General features: G+C 36.0%; 1 protein-coding gene across 1 annotated transcript in view; it reads left to right on the top strand.

Moving 5' to 3' along the window:
- Nucleotides 1-21,250, top strand: part of LOC108970108 — a 150,299-nt gene extending 129,049 nt beyond the window's left edge. Inside the window, exons 5-9 of the mRNA XM_018935259.1 lie at nt 13,074-15,660; nt 15,754-15,890; nt 15,964-16,522; nt 17,331-17,454; nt 17,524-21,250. Of these exons, the coding sequence (XP_018790804.1) occupies nt 13,074-15,660; nt 15,754-15,890; nt 15,964-16,522; nt 17,331-17,454; nt 17,524-19,092 (4,976 nt within the window). The 3' untranslated portion in view covers nt 19,093-21,250. The remainder of the gene's footprint in view (nt 1-13,073; nt 15,661-15,753; nt 15,891-15,963; nt 16,523-17,330; nt 17,455-17,523) is intronic.
- Nucleotides 21,251-22,892: the final 1,642 nt, after the last annotated feature.

The following is a 22,892-nucleotide window of genomic DNA, read 5'->3' as shown; positions in this document are numbered from 1 at the left end:
CATTTTTTAGCATTTTCTTTATTGAGTGCAGTTCCGGGTTTTCTCCAAACAAGCTTTCGCCCTTTTATTCCAAATATACAAAACTTGCTTTCGTCTGAGAAAATAACGTGTTTCCAGAACTCAGGCGGCTTATTATTGTGCTCGTTAGCAAATGCAACTCGTTTAAGCCTGTTGGTCAATGATATGAATGGCTTCTTTCGAGCGACTCGGCTCCGATAACCGGCTTTTGTGAAAATTTTGCATACGATGTAACTGCAAATTGTTTTCTGGAATCTTATTTTAACATCTCTGACAACATCTGAAGCCTTCACCTTTTTTTTTTTTGCAATTCCTTAAGAACGTAGCGCTTTTCATGGTGGCTTAATTTAGGGGGACGCCCTGAACGAGGCTTTGTGGCGGTAGAACCCATCGATTTGTACATTTCGATCACTCTTTGAATCGAGGAGTGTGCTCTGCCCACCGTCTGGCCGATTTCGCGAAGAGTTTTACCTTCTTTCCATAATTTTATAATTATTTCTCTTTCACCGCGGCTGGTTGGTTTTCTTTGTCTGCCCATTGTACAAAATTTTCTTTTATTGTTTAAAATTTCAGGAAAATAGTTTATTTGATTTGAACAAAACTGATGTAAATATTTTTAGTGCGACTTTTCCCAGAGAAAACTATTGGGATTCCCCTTGTTTTATTTTGTATGCAAACTTTTTCTGCGACTATGTTGCCAACTTTTTAATAATTGTTTTAAAAAAAAGCTTGCCACATTTTATGATGGTTTCAAATTTCGAAAATTTCTTTTCTGATATTCTAATATTATAATGCAACCATAAAAATTAAAGTTTTTTGTGTTAAAATTCATAATGAGCCATACAAGTATAGTGGGAATTTTGTACGCAAACTTTTTCTGACTAGTGTATAACCTAAAGGTCGTCATAAAAACGTTATGAGCTTTAAACAATTATTGATCAATTTTAACTAGCTATAAAATACCATTAACTTATATGTACTTACATATGTAGATACATATGTATCTCTGCCCTTGCACATAGCTAGAGAGTAAACTTTTTTAGTTTAATTACAATCACAAGATCGCTTTTCACAAACCAAAGGATATCTTTACTTCCCCTTTGTGTGTAGCATTCAAATACGTACGTTTGTCTATACGTTTTGTACTCCAGCGCATATTTGATATGAATGCAAACTCTATGCTTACGCTCAATCAAATCTCAAATAACTTAAGCAATTAAAATATTACAGTTAAGCCAACAAATGCATAACGTACGATATACTCGTATATTACGTAGCATAGCCCGCTACGCTATTTCATATGTATGTATGAATGTATGATGTTCGAGATGCATCCCTACAAGAAACTGCTGATGGGTTCACCAATACACTTACATTAGTTGTGTTGGCAAATTACTTGTCAATTGACCTTCACTAGGCTTGTTAAAAGAATACGGAAGGTGGAGCATAAAGTCAAAAGATTATAACTTTAAATATAGTATGTACAAATGAAATGAAAAAAGATTAACACTGCAGCTATTCTTTACAAATACAAAAAAGTCCTCACAAGGCCTTGGTTGTTCAATTTTTATGGGAGTTATATGCTATAGTGATCCGATCTGAACAATTCCTTTATATATTGTTTTAGACAATAATCCATATAATTTTTTTTTGTAGATATATAAAGAGCTTTCCATACAAGCACTTGATTGATTGATCGTTTATTTTATATGACAGCAATATGATATAACTATAGTTGTGCAATATCGTCAATTCCGACAATTAAGCAGTTTCTTGGGGATAATAGACGTGTGCAAATTTTCAGACCAATATCTCAGTGCGAGTTGTATGAACTATAGTTAATCAATTACAAATGCCGATGGCTTGAAGAGAGACGCAAGCGGTTCACTCGGATATAGTTGTTTATATCATTTCTTCACTTCCCTTAAGAAATGATAGAATTTTTGTTCTACGCGCTGACAAAATTTTTCCAGCTGTGTTTGTCACTAGTCTTGTAGGACGCCCCACTCCATGTTTGCCTGTATAAACATTAGTACACTGCATTAATCCTTGTGAAAATATTTGTAATTTTACTTAGTAAGCAAATGCTAGCAACGCAAGCTTTCTGCCAGTAGTATGGGACCGTTTCAATCGACATCTCGCAACTACCAGCACCTCCTCCCTCAACTCCTATACACCCAAACTAACCAACACATCTCGTTTCATACTCAACTAATTACAAACTCCACGCGAGAGTGCACCTTTATCCATAGTCGGTCGCCCCGTTGTAGCGCGAGGCTGGCGAAATTGTGTTGGTGCACATTTTCACCAAGTCAACATGTGGCTGCCTGGCTTGCTGTGGCTTGCTACACGCGTACTGGATATGGGCGAGTTTAACTACATACATATTTCTCAATTCCTGCTCGTTGTTGTACTCTTCTCTGTCGTTTTATTGTTACTCTCCTCCATAGTTCGCTTTTGGTGGCATTTTGCTGCGCCATATTGCTTACACTGGTAATTAAATTGGCCAATTAAAATTGCACACCCTTTTGATTATCGCTGCTCAACGAAAGCAACAACATTGAATGTAACAATTCGCTAAAACCGCTAGCTTCAATCTTATAGTTAAAAAGTCTGTTTCATCGGCAAATATTGTGTACAAGTTAGTTGCTCTATTTTGGACTTAAGTAGAACAAAAAAAAAAAAACTACTTTGAAAATTATACCATATTTAAGTTTGGTTCGTGTAACATATCACCTAAAACAATTCGGCTATATATGTGTAATCACGATGACGTTACCGTATACGTTGACATCAGTATAAGCACAAAGCACTGCTAGGTTACATAAAATTTGGGAATTAAATTCTGAAAGGTATTAATGAAACATAGAGTGACTTTTTTTCTTGATAATAGCGTGACCTTGTGTCAAAAAGGAATAAAATCAGGTCAAAACTACTTCTAGTCTCTATATATGTACATACATAATATTTCACATATCGATATGTGGGTTGTCTTATTGAAGCTTGTTTGAAATTAATCAAAACGGGTAAATGCATCTTCTAGCTCCCTAAACCTAATATGTATAAAGATTTCCAACAAACAGAAGGAGGCGTTGGAGACCTAATAAAATTCATATATTATGTCTGAATATAAATGATTGTATGACGTGCTGAGTCGGTTTAGTCTTGTCCGTCCGTCCCTAAGCGAACTTGAGATATCTATCTGAAATTTTTTTACATGACCTTTTCTCCCAGAGAAGCTGAATTGTCGTAATCACCGTTATCGGACCACATGGCAAAGAACTGAACGAACGAGATTAAGTACTTGTAGGGAAAACTTTTTTTATTTAACGAGATGATGAATGACATCGATTGTTATCCGGAATAGTTCAGATGAGACCACTATAGCATATACATAGCTGATATACAAACTAATTTATTAAATAAAATTTAGGTCTAACTAACTAACTAATTTATTAAATAAATGTCAGCAATATTGTATTCAAACCTTTTTGTTTTAATTTTTTGTACATTTTTCATTGAAACTTACTCTCTTAAAATTTTTACGGCCCAGATCGTGGTGTTAGTACGGGTTCTCCTTGGACTAATCAAAGTTTACATTTTGCACGTGCTTGGCTTGGTTTGGCGTGCGCTATTTAACAATTTAACAATTCAACAAACCAACAAACTCACTTCTCACCCCCTGCATCATTTACGCATGCATCCACTAACTGGTACTCTTTTAAACTGCACAATTCCCAACGGTGCTAATTAGTGTTGTTTATGCAAAAGTTAGAGAAATTAATTGGTGGTGTGGTTGAAAGGAACACATATACTGCACAAGCATCAAACATAGGATAAGCTGTTACTATAAATATTAAAAAGCAACCCTGCAGAGAAGCTTACTTAGTTGCATTTGATTAAGTGTAGTCGGTTAACTTATTACTTCCGATTTGCACTATAAATGTGAAATGTGATTTTGATGTGATTTCTTTTGCGAAAATATTTAGAAGCCAGTTTTGCTTTGTGATTTCATATGCTATTAAATTCCGTACCGGAAATTATAGTGGGTGATTAATTTGAAGTCTCATGTCTTTTGAATATTCATTATTCTATAATTTTAATTTTTACTATTTTTTTTAATTAATTGCTTGTTATAAATGGTTGCTGCTGGCAAACTTCATCTAAATATGTGAAGTGTGTATAAACCCTTAGAGTAGCCTTTTCTGTTTCGGAACGTAAGATAAGTTTTCCATGTCAATTATCAATATTTCTGAAGCATTTTCAAAAAGTATAAGTTCACGTTTGTGTGGTTATGTCGATACAGATGTTTTATGATTTGGGGTTTTTCTTGCACTTGTGCGCACAAAACTTTGAAAGAACGACATAAAATATGTAAAAAAAGACGAAATTCAGAAATCATCGAAATAAAAATGTTTGCCGTCGATGAAATGAAGCAGACTACGACGCTGCTATGGCGGCCGAAGCTCTTTCAAGTAGATCAAAAACATAAATTCTTTTATTTTTATTTCTACGGTGTTTTTATTCGGAACTCTCCTCTGGTTTGGAGCGCGTAGCAGCGGGGTGATTATTTGCGCGGCGCTGCGTACTTAATATTTACTCCTTGTCGATGAAAAAGAAATCGCACTAATGGAATTATATAATTTTTTCCCTTGTGTAAATATGAAGCGCTGCTGCGTTTCCATCAAGGAAGAGAGTCAAAAAATGAGAGAAACATATAAAACACACAAAGTTAAGGGACAGGCACCCAGGTAGTAGGCGGTCTAGTTTGCCGCTGTAACCTCACCCACATTTTAATTCGAAGTACAATATAAAGTAAAGGAAAGTCATATTTTCTTTATACTCACGCTTCTGCCAACTGATATCGCTTGGCGTGCTACGATTTTCGCTGATTGAATTATTAATAAAATCAGTAGAAAGTAAAAGACTGCAACTGCGACTTTAGTTGACGATATTTCGTTTGAATTTGATTGATGAAAATAACAACGGCCGCATCCAATATAAACAATGCGATGGGAGTCAAAACAAAGTAGAGTTTCTTATGTACCTGTCTTTCGGGCGTGCCTTAGTTCCTAAGGAAAAGTTAATCGAAAATATTGGTCAGATAATTTTTTTGTGCTGTCTGTTGCTAGTAAAGTAAACAAACATACTTTCGTGCGCTGTTTGGTATTGAGTACCTTTTAAATAATTTATCTTCCACTTACTTCATTGCCTATTTGTGAATTTATAATGATGCGACTTCGCAGTCCTCTGATTACGGCCATTTTACATTGAGTACTATAATGTTGTTTGACAATTGACTTTTTAATAAGTCGAATATTCTTGTAATTATCATAATTTTAATAAAAATTGTATGACATTAGAAGTGGACAGGTGTGGACACAAGTGGAAGGTGCCAAGAATTGGCTCAGTAAACTTTTATCGAATGCCACAGAAGTTTAAGTACAACAACAGTATTTTTCATTATAAAAATATACAAGTATCTGACACATAGTACATCAATAAGTTATATTTATTTTAAATTTAACAGGTAGTTTTCCATTGATATACAATGATACATACACAAAAATTAAATTGGATAGATAAATTATAATAATGCCAATTAAAAGTTCATTTTTTTTAGCTAAATTGCACAGCTAATATAACCTCACAGATATTTTGCCACATTTTTATAACCAACGAAAACCGATTATTTAACGCAATCACAAGCATATAATTATGATAATCATCCATTTTTGGATATGTACTTAAATCCGGTTATGTGTGTTCGAACGCGTGAAATTAAATTAGCCTCCTTTAAGTGATAAAACACGTCACCTATGCCCATAATTACTTACATATGTATAAGTATGTATGAGTGTAAATATGGATTTACATTTCATATTTTGTGTGCTTACATATGTATGTTTAAGTGTTTGTACGCATATTATAGTGCATTTCACATTCATGTTTGTTTATTTACGTGCTATTTGCTGTAAATGTTTGTCCATCTGATCTGCAGTCAATCAAATATTGTAGATTTGCTGTTGAGTGATGTATACAAAATCAATTGGCGCAGCTCATATGTATGTATATATGTATCTAATCGTGTGCATCCTCACTTATACATTACTCACAATTGACATGCATTTGCCCCCGCCTGGATTTACATGCATACTTTGTATGTTCTTTATGTTGCTCACACCACATGGTGTATCACATGAATACAACACATTTGATGAATAGTTTTTTTTAGAGAGAAAATTTTGCAATAGAATGTCACTTTATGTTTATTTATTTGCTATGATCAATAAGTGCCATATAAAGTAAAATGATTTAGGTTTGCATTGGAAATAAAAAGCTTCTTCATTAAATTCATGCCCAACGAGTATGATTAAATCGGAACAAACAGTCGTGCCAAAAACACAATGAAATCAATTCAATTCATTATAGACAACATTGTTGATCAATTCGAGTACCCGCCAGCGTCAACTGATTGGATGCAACATGAAAAAGCCATTCTTCGGCAATCACGACCGAGTAAACGGTATGGCTGGCTTCGGTTAAAATCGTATTATGTCAGTGCATAGCGTTGCGACGATTGTTTGAATCGATGTGAAACTGTGGGTAGACAACAAGTAAACTACGATAAATCATGTGTTTCAAAACTTGTATGAGCTTTGAACATGTGCGCATGCTACAATTTTCGATGCTTAAAAAATGGAAATTCCATCCATACATATGTATGTATTTGAAATAGAACAGAAGTTCACGAATAAATCAGTGTTTAGGGGATGATATATTTACAAACCGAACGCTGGCGATCATTACAATCATTTACGGGTGTTTTCTGCTAATGCGACCGTTAACAAACAAATCATGTATAAGCTGATCGCAAGTGATTCAAAGTTGTTTTCTATTGCTGATTTGAAGACAAACGGTTCGATTCCTGTACATGAATTAACGTGACAGAATCAGACAGAGTAACGGATCAATAGTGGATTATGAACAACAATTTATTACTCGTTGCAGTTCTCTGGTCGTGATTTGAATCCTCACGACCATTTTTAAATAGTTTAAGTCACGTATTAACTTAAGTACGACTCATACAATAATTACCATAAACTTTTTTCATACATTTGCGTTTCTCAGTGAATTTTTATACTCTTGCAACCTGTTGTTCATCTAGTGGTTGTACATATCACCTAATCCACTACAGCTACAACAACAAAATTTGCTAAATTCGGATATTATGAGTACTACTACCGAAGGTGTGAAAATTTATGAAATCGCAGGATAATCCCGCTCACTCCCCATACAACGGTACTGTTTAAAACTAATAAAAGCGCAATAACTCACTAACTAAATACGCCAGAGACATTAAATTGTACCTCTAAGATGGTATAAGAGGGCTTTATGAAAGCCGGTGTGAAAATTAGATAATGCTTATGGCACCGTCCACTTTCGACTAATTTTAGTACGTAGCATTCTTCTGTCCAAGTCTAGCCAAAACGTTGCAAGCCCCTAGCTACCGAATATGTGGACCCAAGTATCTATACTTGACCTTTGATCGAAATAGCGGTAAATGTGTGAGTTATACAATTAAAATTCATGGAGAATCCTGTTATCACTATAGTAATTTCGTTTATCAAAAATAGATTGAATCGGGTTTATACTTCGCTAAGTCCGCATATATTATTTTACTCATAATATGTATGTATAATATTAGTATGTGGCATGATAAAAGTCCATAGATAAAAACGATTCGATACTACCTCTACCCCCATTTACTCTATGTAATGATTTTCGTTTTTCTAACAAATCTTATGCCGAGTTTGTCCGTCAGTGTAGGAGCTATGTAATAAAATTGCTAAGATTCCGATCCTCTGGTTAACGTTTTACACCTTTTCAAGTCTTACAAAAAATTTTATATTTGCTCTTTGTAAAAATGGAACCATTGCATAGTCTTATTTTATTGAAATAGCTGTAACTTTAACGTTTGCATTCGATTTATATGAAGTTAGGTGAAATTGGTGCAATTAATTCTAACTCCCATTTTTATCATATCGCCTGTTCGATGGTATAGTAGTGCCATTAATGTTTGAAATCACTTCAAAGTAAATTTTTACAGAATTATTTGCTGACTTGGAGACACTGTTCCTGCCCCTGTATGAACAGGGTTTTTCCGGAAAGTACTGGGACTGAGTCAATTTAAAAAAAATTACGCTCGACCCTCCAAAAAGGCCTAGTACGGAGGCAACTGATCAGCCGCTCGTTCCTTTGCTAGGAACGCCCGCTTCCGAATCCAGCCGGTGCGCGCACGCTCCGAAGTACAGTCTCGGCGGAAGATTAGTCCTACTACTTCCCGGACATACCCTGTACATATGCATGTCTTTATGAGCCTTCCAAAATCTATCCAATTAATTCCAACTCACATTTCAATTGTTAAAGAAACCAACCGCTATCGCTCTGCTTGTCGCCCGTTTACTGGCAAACAGTGACAGTTAAAACCCATATAAAATCGAATACAAATATGTAGCAAAGTGTAAATAATTCGAATTGATATTTTCCATTCGTTGCATTAAGGTGTCGCCATCTCTGCCGCACAATTCCATATTCTTTTATTACCAAAAACAAATAGTATGATAAAAGAGCGCCAGCGACAATCCGATTGGTGAGAGTACTTGCATTGGCACTAACAATCACAACGGAATTCCGTTTTTCGAAACTGACGTACAAAGCGAAGTCAGCGAATAAACGACACACACGCTCAAGAACCTGGCAGACAAAATTGCGAAGTTTTCATTTTTCATAAAAAAACTACTAGTTCATGTCCCGTCTCAACTAGTCCCATTAATCTAGGAGTCTGTTGTGGCAACTACCCACTTTCAATTAAGCTTTCACTAATTTAATAGAGTGTAGTTGCAGCAAAATTTGGAGTGGCTTAAAAAAATAAAATAATATTTTAGTATGTTTATTATCTGCTGCAGAAACTAGTAAGGCGACTGGTGCAGCTGAAACTGTTACTGGTCGCTTCGAGTTTTGATCAACAAGACATAAGTGTGGATAAGCATCAATATCATGAAACAAAACCATGATAAAATAAAGCGCACAAAAACGTCGAAGAGCGATATTGTAATGAATTAAAATAAAATCGAGTAATTAATTACAATTGCGTGGCGTAAGCGGTGACGTTGGCGGCATTGATGAATTTATGCGCAGAGAGATAAGTGAGGTGTGCGATGGTTGGTGGCAGCTCGATGGACAACTTCGATAAACGTTTGGGCAGTTTTAATATCATTTTTATCATGCGCGCCATCATCTGTATGTATTAATGTATCAGTATTTTTACGGAAATTGATATACATATGTATGAAGCTATGTATATACATTCATGGGCTTCTGTTTACTTTTTTACATATGTAAATATATTTTTTCTATAATACGTTTAAACAACATTTAATTAACACAATTTTCCATTAATGCGAATTAATTACACATGAGCTAATTTTTGTAAATTTATTCGAATAAACAATTATGCCGATATCAGCATTTAATACCCAACATGCAATCAATTCGTTGATAATTGTACAAATGCCAACCAATGCATGATTGATGGCCAATGTACTTATGGGTAGATGGATGAGTAAATGTAGGGAACGTGCATCCCACATGTACATATGTAGGTGAAGCTGGTGCATAGGTAAATAGTTTGATTTTGGGGTATTGTATGCCTACTGAATTTTTCATGCAGCAACCATTTCTGAACCAAGGGTGATAAGATGAATATGTCGAAAATGCAATGCCAAACCAGTCATTGGTCAAATTAAATATACTCGTATATATGTATGTACATATGTACAGGTTTATCAGCGCTTGCATTTGTTTGCATATATTTTCTTGCTTGGGTTTGAATAACTTTATAATTAGCTTGCCATTTTAATTTTTTGGAAAAAATATAAAATTAATTAAATAACAATCAGCAGTTTTTGTACGAGTTTACAAAAAATGATTTAATAAAAAAAAAATAATCATATTACCATAATGTGCCTGTGCACATGTATTATGAGATAATAAATATTGCATATATTTACTTACAAGATTGAATCAATTTGGAAAAATTATGGGAATAAAAGTAATTTATTGCAAAATTTGCTGGCAGCACTAGTACTCAAAGGTTATTATTACCGACAATATAAATTTGTATAATCGTACGAAAATATATGCACATAAACATTGGTATTCAAGTATTTTATTCATTTTTTATTGATTTATATATGTATGTACCAACTATACATATATGCTTATATATATAATATTTATCAAATTTCTTTTTATTTAAGCAACCAGGCAAAACGTTAAAAAATTAACAGAGTTGTTTGTATTAGAGACCAAATTTAACTACCCGTTAAACACATTTCATGGCGACTCAACTGTCTTTGTGCTCACTCTTCATACAACTCCTCCCTCACCCAAACATTTAGTGTCACTTTAGTATCCTTTCCGCCGCTCATTTATTATTAAAAATCAACGCCCTCACAATGAATAAACGCAATCAGCATTTCTCTTAAATGCAATTAAAATTTTCACCCCTTCGCCATCAACACCCCACCCACAATGGCGGACTGCCGCTTGACGCCTGTCTGCTACTGCTCCACATACTCTTCTTTACATTTCATTAAAATAATTGTACATAATTTGCTGCTATCATAGTGAGTCCAAAGCAAAAACAAAAATTTTACGAAACTCATAAAAAGAGGAAGAAGAATTTAAAAGGAAAAACCTTTCAACACTCAACTTCGCAATAGTATTGTCGGTTCATTTGTATTTCTCTCTGTTGTGTAAGAATGAATATGCGAGAGAATATGCACTGCCCCACCTCTATCTTTTTTGCGTTGGCTTATTAAAATTTAACCACCAAATTAGCAAATTAACTGGCACTTGGGTGAATGCACACACCCGCCAACAAGCAAAGCTAAAGTGGTCGGATTTTTCTTCTATTTTTGCAAAAGCATTGAGCGTACGGAAATGAGTCGAAAGTGAGAGTCAGTTTGAGAGATCAGTGCTGGTTGGTTGTAAAGTAACAATGATTGTTTACTCCTTCTATGTTTTGGCAAATTGAAAAATGCGTGCGTTGGGTGTATTAAGAATTTAATATTTCAGATTAGAGGGGATAGGACAGCGCTAAATAATTTTAATTCGTTCTTGTCAATGATTCAGATTTTGTTTGTGACAACATATGGTTTCATACTTGATTTCATAAAGTATTTGCGATTTGAATTAGGAAAACAGGCGACTAAAAGATTTTTAATATTAAAAAAATATATTCGAGTACATAAATATTTCAACATATTGTTAAATGTTTGATTAAAATAGGATATAGAAATTTTTTATTAAAACAAGAAATAATGTCTTCTTCGTAACTTCAGTTGCACCGAAGCTATTATACCCTTCATAAATAAGATTCAGTACAGGAACTGGAACTTGGGTCGTTCTGTTTGTGTGGCTAGTAAATTTTATAGTGATTCCAAATGATATTTATTTTTTTAAATAGTACTGTTGCCTTAAACATTAATCCGTTAAAAAAGAAGTTCCATTCAAATAGAAAATTCCATTCAATCACTTGATTCCGATCGTTCAGGAATGCCATAGTGTTATTTCTGATCCATATTTCTAAAAATGAGGGGCTAGTTCGCGTATGTACAGATAGACGTACGAACTGATCACTTATTTACGTATATGTATGTATATTTTATAAGAATTCCGACTTTTCCTTGACACTGTTACAAACTTTGTGACGAACTTTATCTACTCTGTCCGTTTCTATCAAGTTTGTTGCATCTAAATAACTTTATCTTTTTATTTTTTTTTTTATTTTATTGTTAAGTCGAAATGCAATCCCATTCAATTTCTTAAATGTTCATAAACCATAAAGTCCCTAAGGGGCAGTCATTATTTACTAAAGTCTCCTTGATACCCATTGAAGAGAAATTGTCGGCAAGAGTACATACGAGTACGAATATTTATGTTTCTTTGTTATAGTTAATTGAAAGAAAAATATTTCAATTAGTTATGTTTGTTTAGCATTAAGAAATAACTACAATGGGAACAATAAAATCTCTTGAAAAAAATAATTAACAGCGTCAATGTGTGCGATTTTAGTGTAGCAATTCGAAGTGGCATTTTACTAATTAAATTGTATACGGATTGGATTACTGAAAAGCAATAGTTTGAATCCGTCTTGCAGCGAGTCTAACATATTAGGGACTTCTAATTCAAAAAAAAAAAAAAAAATCGGAAGAAGTATAATAGTAAAACTTTCACGTAGTGAAATGCGTCACGGTCATATTTGTTCTCATGAACAATGTCCTTACGTATATCAATTTATATGCAAAAGACTTCATGTCTACTTCCTTTGATTTTTGATGCCTTTGCATAACTGCTTTTGCAAACTCAGGTTGGTTTTGCAGAGCATCTGTTTGTTGCCCTTAACATATTACTGCTAATGAGGAGAATAAAGGTAGTGGGCATGCAATTAATTAACTTAAATTTTTGAATATCTTCGCTTGTTTGCGCTGTTCACATAAGTTTCTTTTCTTTTCATTTCGCATTAAATGTGGCTCTACGAGTTGTTCCATTATTTATTTATATTTTCTTTGATTTATTTTTATTATATGTATATATAAATGTAATAGGGAAAAACTTATTCAGTTGTATATTTCATACTTCTTACAAAATTTTTTAAACATAAATGTATACTATATATTAATTATTATTTACTTTTAAAGTCCATAATTGCTTACAAGTCACATCATAGTTTTCAGTTTAATTTTTTTTTTGGAGTTGACAACAAAATAATTAGGCAAACCACGAAATTCAGGTTTAACACGATTGATTGATGTCACTATATTTTGTTATTCTTACTATAAAGAAAAGTATTGCGGAGTCGCTAATACAACCCAACCGAAATATAGTCTTAAAATATATTAGCTTCTCTTATTTCGAACTCACATTGACTTTTTTGTATTTACAAGCTTCGTTATGATTTCTAATAACTGTTTTTTCTCTTTATGCAGATAAATTGGCTACATGCTTCGTTTGCAAGGCAGAGGCTTGTCCTCGTACACGTCCTCTTAAAAAGGGTCGCGGGCAACAGTATGGCATTCCAGATGACACAATACCAGTGGGAGCGCGAGTCTGTAACTCGTGTCAATGTAAATCGGTACGTAATCGTTATACGAATTGCCCCATTCCGACGTGTCCGAATCCGAAAGATCGCGCTAAACGTCTACACAACATTCCGGCACGTTTGTTCGATCTGGCGTCTGATATAAGAGATCCCATCTTTCAAGAGTTCCAAATACCACCGCAAGCAACACGTTGTTGTTCGGCTTGTCTAATGCGTATACGGCGTAAATTGGATCTTGATCCGCAAATAAACCTTACAGACGAAGATCGTCGAATGGATGGTGATGAATCTGATGTAAGTACTTCGTCGTGCGATGAACGGGAAGTTGGTGGAAGTGATACTGCTTCTGTGGAGAGTCCAGAATCACAACGACATAACTCGATGACGAAGGATGTACAAAAGCCACAGACGCCGATTGCAGCTAGTGTTTCCTCTAATGCGGCGGATACTACAACGGTAACTATAACATCTGCTGGGATTAAAGCTGATGAACGTTTGCTACCACCACTGGGACAAGCGCCAAAAAAGCAGAAGACATCCGAGGAGTATGATTCGTCAGCCACTGAGACTGCAGACGAGGAAAACGAGAATTCGCCAGCGAACCGTCAAAGTCCCAAAGTAATATTAAATAGCAGTGGGTTGGGACAAGGTCAAGGCAACGTTGGACTCGCACCGCCAATAGCAAATGCCCAACAAATACACGCTGTTCAACTGAACGGACCACCACAGCCGGTTATGGGAATGCCTCCACGAGAACAAACTGGTGCGAATGTGCAAGATGTTTTATATTCAGTAATCGAGCTGTCGCTTAAAACTAAAGGCCCGCCACCAGTGAAAATGCCTTCACAAATCCCAAATGCGGCGCCTATGCATAGCGTGAAACCGATCATGGAACCCATACGCAGTCGGGGAGATCTCAGTAATAATAATAATAACAATTCTAATAATGATGTTACAATAGTTGGCGAGTTCCGTAATGAAGGAGCTATAGTAAAGCAGCAAGCTCATGGGCAACCAATAGGTCTGAATGCACGTCAATCAAATGCATCGACTTCAAACGCTGGACAGGGTCCACCGGGTAGCCAAGGCCCTCCTGGTGGCATTATGCACCCCGAAAATTTAGCAACAATATCTGTTGTAAACTCTCATTTGTCTCACCAACATCTTCCACCACATGGTATGTTACATCAACATGAAATCAAGGCCACTATAACACCGGTAGTGAAATCTGGAAAGACACTATCCTCAACACAACAGCAGCCATCAGATGCAATTCGATATGCAATGTCCAGTGTTGGTTCTCAACAACTTCGGAACAACGAACCAGAACCTCAGACTCTTGACCTCTCAATAAAGAAACCTGCTCGAGATGGTCCATCACCCCATACATTGAACAGCGGTACAAGTTCTTTGAGCACTGATAATGGACCCCGCCATCAACCACCACCAGGTGCTGTAAAGCATGTCGGCAACGCTGCATCCATATATCGTGGCCCAGATCTAGGCCCTTCAAATCCAACGTATTTATATCATCCACATCCGGCAACAGTGGGTAAGGGACCACATGGTTCCGTCTACATGTCTCAAGTACCTGGTCCCATAACACAAGGTGTCGTGAGCGCACGATCTCAAGCGGGCGGCGGACAACCGCCACCGCAACAGCCGCCTCTGTCCACGCACCAGACCCACATGCAGTTACCATCGGGAGTAGGAGGTAATAGTAGCAAAGTGGGTGGTAAAATGGCGCCCAAATTAAGTCCCCAGCTGATACATGGTCCATCTTCCCATACAACAACAGCATCACCATCACAACAACAGCAACAACAACAAATAATGGTTGGTCCGAAAGGTTCCATTACACATGGTACGCCAGTTAATAATGCCCAACAAATTATAGTACATCCTTCGCCTGCGACGCTGAGCCCTAAGTTTGAGAGTATATTGAGACAGACTCCTCCTTCCGGTGTCGATGCAAACAATAAAATTGGCTCCATAACCCAGGGCACACCTATTCACTTGCCTTCACATCACATGGAGAGCAAACGTTCATACGAATATTATAAAACTTCGCAGCGTCAAAGTCCAGCACAACAACAGCAAATTCCAGTGGTTGGCCATCCCGGTGTGTTGCCACCTCCGCAACAGTCATCGCCACAAGCACCACAGCCGCAGGGCTATGGTGGCAGCTCGCCTTATGCGCGTTCACCATATTCCGTTGACCAGTCGTCAGTACTGAGCACTCGTCAGATAGTGTTGCATGACTATATAACGTCACAGCAAATGCAGGGTCAACAGCGAAACGTATCACGTGGCAGCAGTAACAGTGCCGGTGGAGGAGGCGGTGGTTCGGACAAAGAGTCTCCATCGCCTCGTAATAGTGTTAGTGGTCCAGCCAGCGCACTGGTATTCTACGACAAGGACCGTGGAAGAACTGAGTACTCAAGTCGTGCCTCACCCGCTGAACATGTGAACAGGTGAGAAATAGTATAAAATTTTATCAAGCTTTTATTAAGTTGAATCGACAAATTTGAATTTACCTGGAATTTATCTACGTTTTTAACTTACAGCACTCCCAGCCCTCATCGCACACCGCCTCCCCCACGACAAGGTGTCATACAACGCCATAATACTGGTTCAAAGCCACCCTCACCTGCAACAATGCCTCAAGGCCGTTTACATGTGATGCCACATAACTATCCGCCAGGTCAGTACTTTATTAAGACGGTTCCGCTTCCCTTTGAAACATTTATTTAATATTTTTCATTGTCGTCTTTTAGCTGGTCATGATGCATTTTCCTCGTTTGTGGATGTTGCCGTACAACAGCCACAATTACCAGTGCCATCACAACAGAAGGAGGAGAAACAACTTCGACATGAAGCGCCACAGCCACCACCTCATCAACAACATTCGTCTCCGAACCAACCGCCTCCCACTCAACAGGATATACGGTACCAAATGATGCAGTTGAGCTATCATCAACAGCAACGCGCAGCGGCTCAACAGCATCACCAATATCGCCAACAACAGGCTGCGGCGAGCGTTGCTGCTAATGCTGATCTCCAGCGTAGGATACATGCTATCGAGCGGGATCGTGATTTACAGCAGAAACGTGACCGAGAGCGTGAAAAAGAACGTGAACAGAGAGAACGTGAGAGGGAACGCGACCGTGATCGTGAACGAGAACGGGAACGCATGGCGGAATGCATTGCTGCAAACGAGCGCGATGCAGCGGGTCGACGCATGACAGAGCGCATGAGTGCAGCGGCTCAGCATTATATGCGAGGGGGCCCCGAAACTGGACCACCGCGTGCTATACCCGATCGCGAAAGAGATATGTAAGTGAATGCAATAAGCCTCAAACGGAAACTATAAAGCATAATATAATAACAGTACATAGTACATTAAACATCACTAACTCAAGGAGGATGAAGCAATAAGTATCCACTAGGTATTTGAACATAGACACAGTTCAATAAAAGCTATAAAGCTACAAACTACTACTCAAATGTAATGTACTCGAAGCAAAACTGGTGATTTCAGTACCTTTAAATAATCGGCAAATAAATGGATTATGCTAAGGGTCAACAAATTAATATTGAAATTAAAAGTTAAGAATTGTGTCAGTTAAAATGATTTTTTTTTTGACAGTGCATCTTTTATACATATTTGGGTGGTTTTAGTTCATTGACTCGACTGATTTAGGAAATTTATATTTGACGTCTGAAATTCAATGATAGATGAATAGGTTTTGAGGGGTCACAATATTTCAAACAATTTCATTTTATTGCATCCATGTAATGTCTTATGTCATTCCCACATGTGTTTGCATAACTTATCCATATATAATGCATTCGAAGGATTTGTTTTGGATTTATTACGGATTTATGTTAATTTAGCTGCCTATTATTAATACATACATAAATATTTCGCATCAACAACCTCCGGCTCATATTTTCATGATTCTTTCTCTTTCTCTTTCAATATTTGTGAATATGTACCATCACCAACATGTTTCGCCCATTCATCAACTGCTAACCATCAAACCATCGTTCATTCACTGTTGACCGCATGACTGTCTCGACCATACGTTGGCATCTTCATCTGTGTGTTTGTGTACGTGTTTGTAATCTTACTAACGCGCAGATATCATAGGACACCACAGGACAGTACATTGTCAGCACAGGTCTTAATCGATGCAATCATAAAGCAATCGATCATACAGGGCAGCTCGGAACCGAATCCAGCCAATATGAACCGACCATCATATGTGAGTACTTTATTATCTATAAATTGAAAAAGTGTTAGAATGATTTCAATGCAAATATTTATTTGACAGTATAATTCGCGTGAATTGCCCCCCTCAGTACGGCAACATCCTGGTGCTACCTCACTGGCCGCAGCCGAGAATAATGGCAAAGCGAACTCGCCGAGTGTCATCAACATTGACTTGGACAGCGATCGTGCCAGCAGTAGTAGTAATCAACATGAATCGCCAAGTGTTAGTGTAGTGAATTCGCGTGGTAGTAATGTTTCTCATATAAACCGAGGCGGTCTTCAGAGTGGTGGCCCACCTGGTAGTTTATCTACTCAACCAGGTGTTTCATTATTGCCCCCAACATCCCAAGCACAGGTCCAGGCACAAAAGCAGCCGCAAATACTGAAGACAAATATCACATTCGGCGAGTTGGCGGATTCTATTATAGCGAATGATTATTGTCCGAACCCGATGCAGTTAAGACCACATGTTAACTATATGCCCTATCTTCAGGAACAGCAACCGATGGTTATGACTGAACATTGGACAAAATATAATAGACGATTGCAACAGAAAGAAGTAGAAGCGGCCGCTGTGGCCGCGGTTACCGAACGAAATAAGGCAGCTAACACACAAAACAACAGTAGTGGAGTCACGGTCAGCACCAGTGGTGCCTCTGGCCTTCAAGGTAATAGTGGCATGTCGGCGACCGGTAGTGGCCGTTCCAATACACCAGCTGATGAGCGCAACATTATCCGAATGCAGCAAACTGTGAGTCCACGGAAATATGATCTGATGATGCAGCCACCACATGATCAGAATGCAGCTGCAGTTGCTGCTAGTCATTATTACCATTCGCATGGTCCAACCCCACCGTCTAGCGTAGCACCACCTATGAGTATGCATGCACGTAGCAGTAGCGCGGGTAGTGGTGGTTCGTCGTCGATACCATCACCTCATGATCAACGTATGACAGGGGGCAATAGTGGTAGTGGAAGTGGTGTTGGTATTATCCCATCTAGCGGTTCAGTGACACAAAACCATCCATTCGATACAATGAAGTATGTAAAAAAACGCATTGTGGAAGTAATGCGCACCGAGGATGAAGAAATGCAGCATCAGCATGCGCACAACGATCATCGCGGAGGCAAGGACCTGCACGATGGCCCAGTTAGTAACACAATGCGCAAAACACCCAATCAGTACGATGATGGGCGCGATAATAGACGAGTGTCGACAGTATCCTCCAGTGGTAGTAGTGCTGGCAGTGGTAACATCAATAACGATACACATCACAGCATAGTATCTTCACAGCCGCCACCATTAGGTGCGTATCAGCCTCAACCGCCGGTCACAACATTTGCCCCAACCACGTACGCATATCCGTACAGCGCGCTTAATGTTCCGAGTTCAGTAGCAGCTTTAGCACCTCCTTCACAAATGACAACATCGCAACTATCATCGTTGGGACATCAGGTACCAACATCACACATTGGCAAACAAACATCCAGTCATTCAATAGGTATCACTGGCAGTGGAGGTGTTGCCATGACAGTGTCTAGCGGCGCCGCAGCATCAGGTGGTGCGCCAGTAGTTGAGCCGAAGCCGCTGTTGTCGGCGCAATATGAAGCACTCAGCGACGAAGATTAGTTGTGACTGCAGGCGTCTGGACGAACGCCACAACAACAACCGATACAGAAACATCAGCAGCAGCAACAACAGCAACCACCTGCTCCACAAATTTGGCATTGTGAACACGAACGCATACGGCAGCAGCAACAACACTTGCAACAACATTACCAGTTGCAAAATAACCGCAATTACAACAAGAGCAATTGCAATAATGGTAACAGCAACAACAACCACTATTACTAAATGAAAACCCTACTGAGTGAGAGTGTGCAAGAGATATATTGTGAGAAAAAGTAACTATAGGTATGCAGCAAAGACTCTGCCGTCTGCCCAGGTCCACGCTACATTGTCATCCAACTTTAATTTGCGTTAAAAACTAAGCGCCGTAACTGATGTATTACCAGTTGTCTTGGCATAATTCAAACATAAAAATAGTCCAGTAATCGCCTGCAGGAAAAATCTGAAATTATAGAATTAAATAGCCTTTACCAGTATATTTTAATTGTATACAGACGGTACAGTACGGTTAATGGACAAGAGTTATTGTAAACGTTTAGCAGTTTTAGGCAGTTGTAACTTCAAAGTATAAAACTAAAATAGAAAGCAAATATTTTTGTTTTAAAATTTCTTAAACCGTTCCAACATAAAAATAATAGCAAAGTTTCAAAGAATACTTTTGCACAAGCACCAAATTTTCAAGAACTCACAAACTTTGTATTATAAAAATAATTTGTATACCGTAGCATTCCCATATACACCCATGAACATAAGCCTGGAATTTTAACAAAACAATGCAAATTCACTAAATAATATATATGTAAATATATAAATGTGAAAATTAAACTAAACACGTAAGAACTGTATAAATTTATGGATTAAAAAGGAGCTGGTTAAATGAACACGAAAATTCAGTACAATTCTTTACAGTCATGGAATGACCCAACTTGAAGATATTTATTTAATTGGATTTTTTCTTTTTTATTTATTTTATGTGAGTAGCGAATTGTAATCCATTTTATTTTTTCTTGAAAGCGCAAATGTCATTATAGATAGAACATAAATTAAAAAACAACATCGAAGTTAATTCACAGTACACATAAGTTCGCTGTTACCAAAAATCACGTTTTACTTCGGTTAATTTATTAGATATTTTGTTACGTATGGATAATATTAATCGTTTACAAAATATTTTTTAGTGTACTTCTGTAACCAGCTCTTATAAATTTGGAATCCTGTGAAAATGCTTAACGTTAGAAAGCACGGCAAATTGAAATGCAATAATACAATCAACGCTCTAAACTCACCACATACAAATCATCAAAATACAAATCAGTTTTGATGGTAACGATGTTTAAAAACAAGGCATTATTTTTTAGCACTCTTTAACTTTTTATGTTGACGTTTTTTTGCTTATTTTCGAAAAAAAATATTGTGATCTGGCATAGAATAAAGAGGGCGAATTACAATTTTTAAGACTCATTAGATAAAAGTGAAGAATCAATCATTAAATAGCTTTAGCTCAAAATTAATGTGCATTTTGTTTATAAATATGTTCAGTTAAGACTAATTTATGCTATTTTCGACATAACATTGACAGTATGTGAGATGAAAAAACTATATATAAAAACGCTAAGACTTATGCAACAAAACAAACAAATAGAGTAAAGAAATATAAAAATAAAATGCAAAAACTGCTGATTAAATAAAAAGAACGAGTTACAGTTATAAGCCTGAGTTAAGAATAAAGTATAACTAACTTATTTAAACGAGAACAAATGGTTTTGAGTAAAAGCACGCTGCTGTGGTTGCGCGGAAAAAAGTTAAAAATGTATACATATATATATATAGTATATAAACCATTTAAGCTTTTCTATTCTACAATATATTTAAATAAAAGAAAAATTATACAAATGTAAATCTAATTTAAATTATGTAAACATGAAAGTGAAGATATATATTTGTATATATAAATTTATAAAAAAAAAATAACAATGAGAGACGACGAAACGCTTAAGTTTTTGCTATTCATACAAAACAAAAAAAGAGAATACAATAAATAATTATATTTAAAATTTACTTATACTACTTAGTTAAAAAAAATATAATGAGTGTTGCATAAAGCATGATTGTAAAGAATTCAAAAATTTGAAATAAAGTTGGAAATTGACCACGTGGAGTGAAGAATTTATGAATCAAATTAGTAGTCAGAATAGAGTGCGAGGGAGAAAAAAGCTGTGAAAGTTGAAATTTTTGACTCATATATTTAGTTTACGGCTTGTTGGCTTGGAGGAGCAAACAAAGCTGAAGTGAAATGAGAAAAATAGTTGGAGGAGGAAGGAAATTGTGAATATAAATATGTGTGTTATCTTGAAATTCAGAAAAATGAGTTTCCAGCAGGACTGCATAAAATATAGCCAATCACTTTAGGGTATGGCAAAAAATGGAAAAAAAAGTTTGAGGAATATTACAATAATAAAATGAAAATAAAAAAGTTTTGTGACTAAATTATATTTAGTTTGTAATTACGCCTTAAGTTGTAAGCTTACGGAAATATGCTGAATATAATACAAGTAAAGCAGCGTGTAAAAGAAAATAAAAAATAACAAAGAAATGTGAATGATGAAAATATACATTAAATTCAAAATTGGTAAGAGTATAAATAATAATTATAAAATGATGTATCGTTATTATAAACACAGTAAAGTAAAGGTATATAAATATTATTAACAAAAAAAAATAAACCATAAATAAATTGTGTAACAAAAATCATATGGGTAAAATATAACTAAAAAATAATGAACACAATTAATAAAACTTACAAATATATAAAAAAGAATATTTACAAAGATTAAGAAATACACATCCTTCTTACACAAAAATCACAAATTTCTAAAAAGGCAAAACAAAATTAGCCACTAGTTATTTAGTTTATAAACAAAAACACTATAAAAATTATAACTGGCGTAAAATGTTAGCATTATAAATACACATTCATCAATATACCCCAGGCCCGCCCATACCACATCTCATGTAATGATTAAAACAAATCTGTAAAAAATCTATTATCGAAAATAGTGTGAACTGAAAATTTTGGAAAATGTTAAGTTTTTACCCTAATATAATTACTATAGCATACTATAATTAGTTTTTCTTAATATTATTTCTCTTACTTTGATGCAATTAGCAAAAATTCGAGGTAGCGGTGGCTTATTAAAGAAAAATTGGTTAATTTAAAAATATGTAAAATGAAAAGAAATTTCAGTTTTTTTCATTTGCTAAATCAATATACCTACATCTTTGCAGGCAGTGAGCAAAATGCCAAATTGTCACTGATTATTTACATATTTATTGCTGCCAAAGGGGATTGTAAACCATAATATAGAGCCATATGTTTAGGTGAGCACTAAAAGGATTATTTTTATTTCTTTTTTAATCTATTGCTTGTTCATAAAAGTGAATTATAAATTATCTACGGCATTTCTTACAGCAAATTTTGCGATCGTGTTTTAAATTATTCATTGTTCAATTTATATCCGTTAATTCAAAGTTATCAAGGCATGGAAAATAATTTAAAAACATTTCAAAATGCTTTGCATGATAATGAACAAAGACATGCAATTGGGAAAACCCGGTTTACTTTTGTCTTTTTACAAAATAATTTAATTATTTTTTATTTGTGTATCTAAGGTTTAACATTATATATAAAGTACATATGTATAAATATGACATGTGTGTATATGTGTAGGTATATGGAAGAATGTTAGTATTTAATTGCAACAGAAAACTTGCGTTGAGTTTTGTTTTCTTTATTTTTTTTT

The sequence above is a fragment of the Bactrocera latifrons genome, unplaced genomic scaffold (assembly GCF_001853355.1).
Source record: "Bactrocera latifrons isolate USDA-ARS-PBARC rearing strain unplaced genomic scaffold, ASM185335v1 scaffold_281, whole genome shotgun sequence".
Classification (NCBI taxonomy): Eukaryota; Metazoa; Arthropoda; class Insecta; order Diptera; family Tephritidae; genus Bactrocera; species Bactrocera latifrons.
The sequence above is the reverse complement of the archived record's forward strand: the minus strand, read 5'-3'. Positions and strand labels throughout refer to the sequence as shown.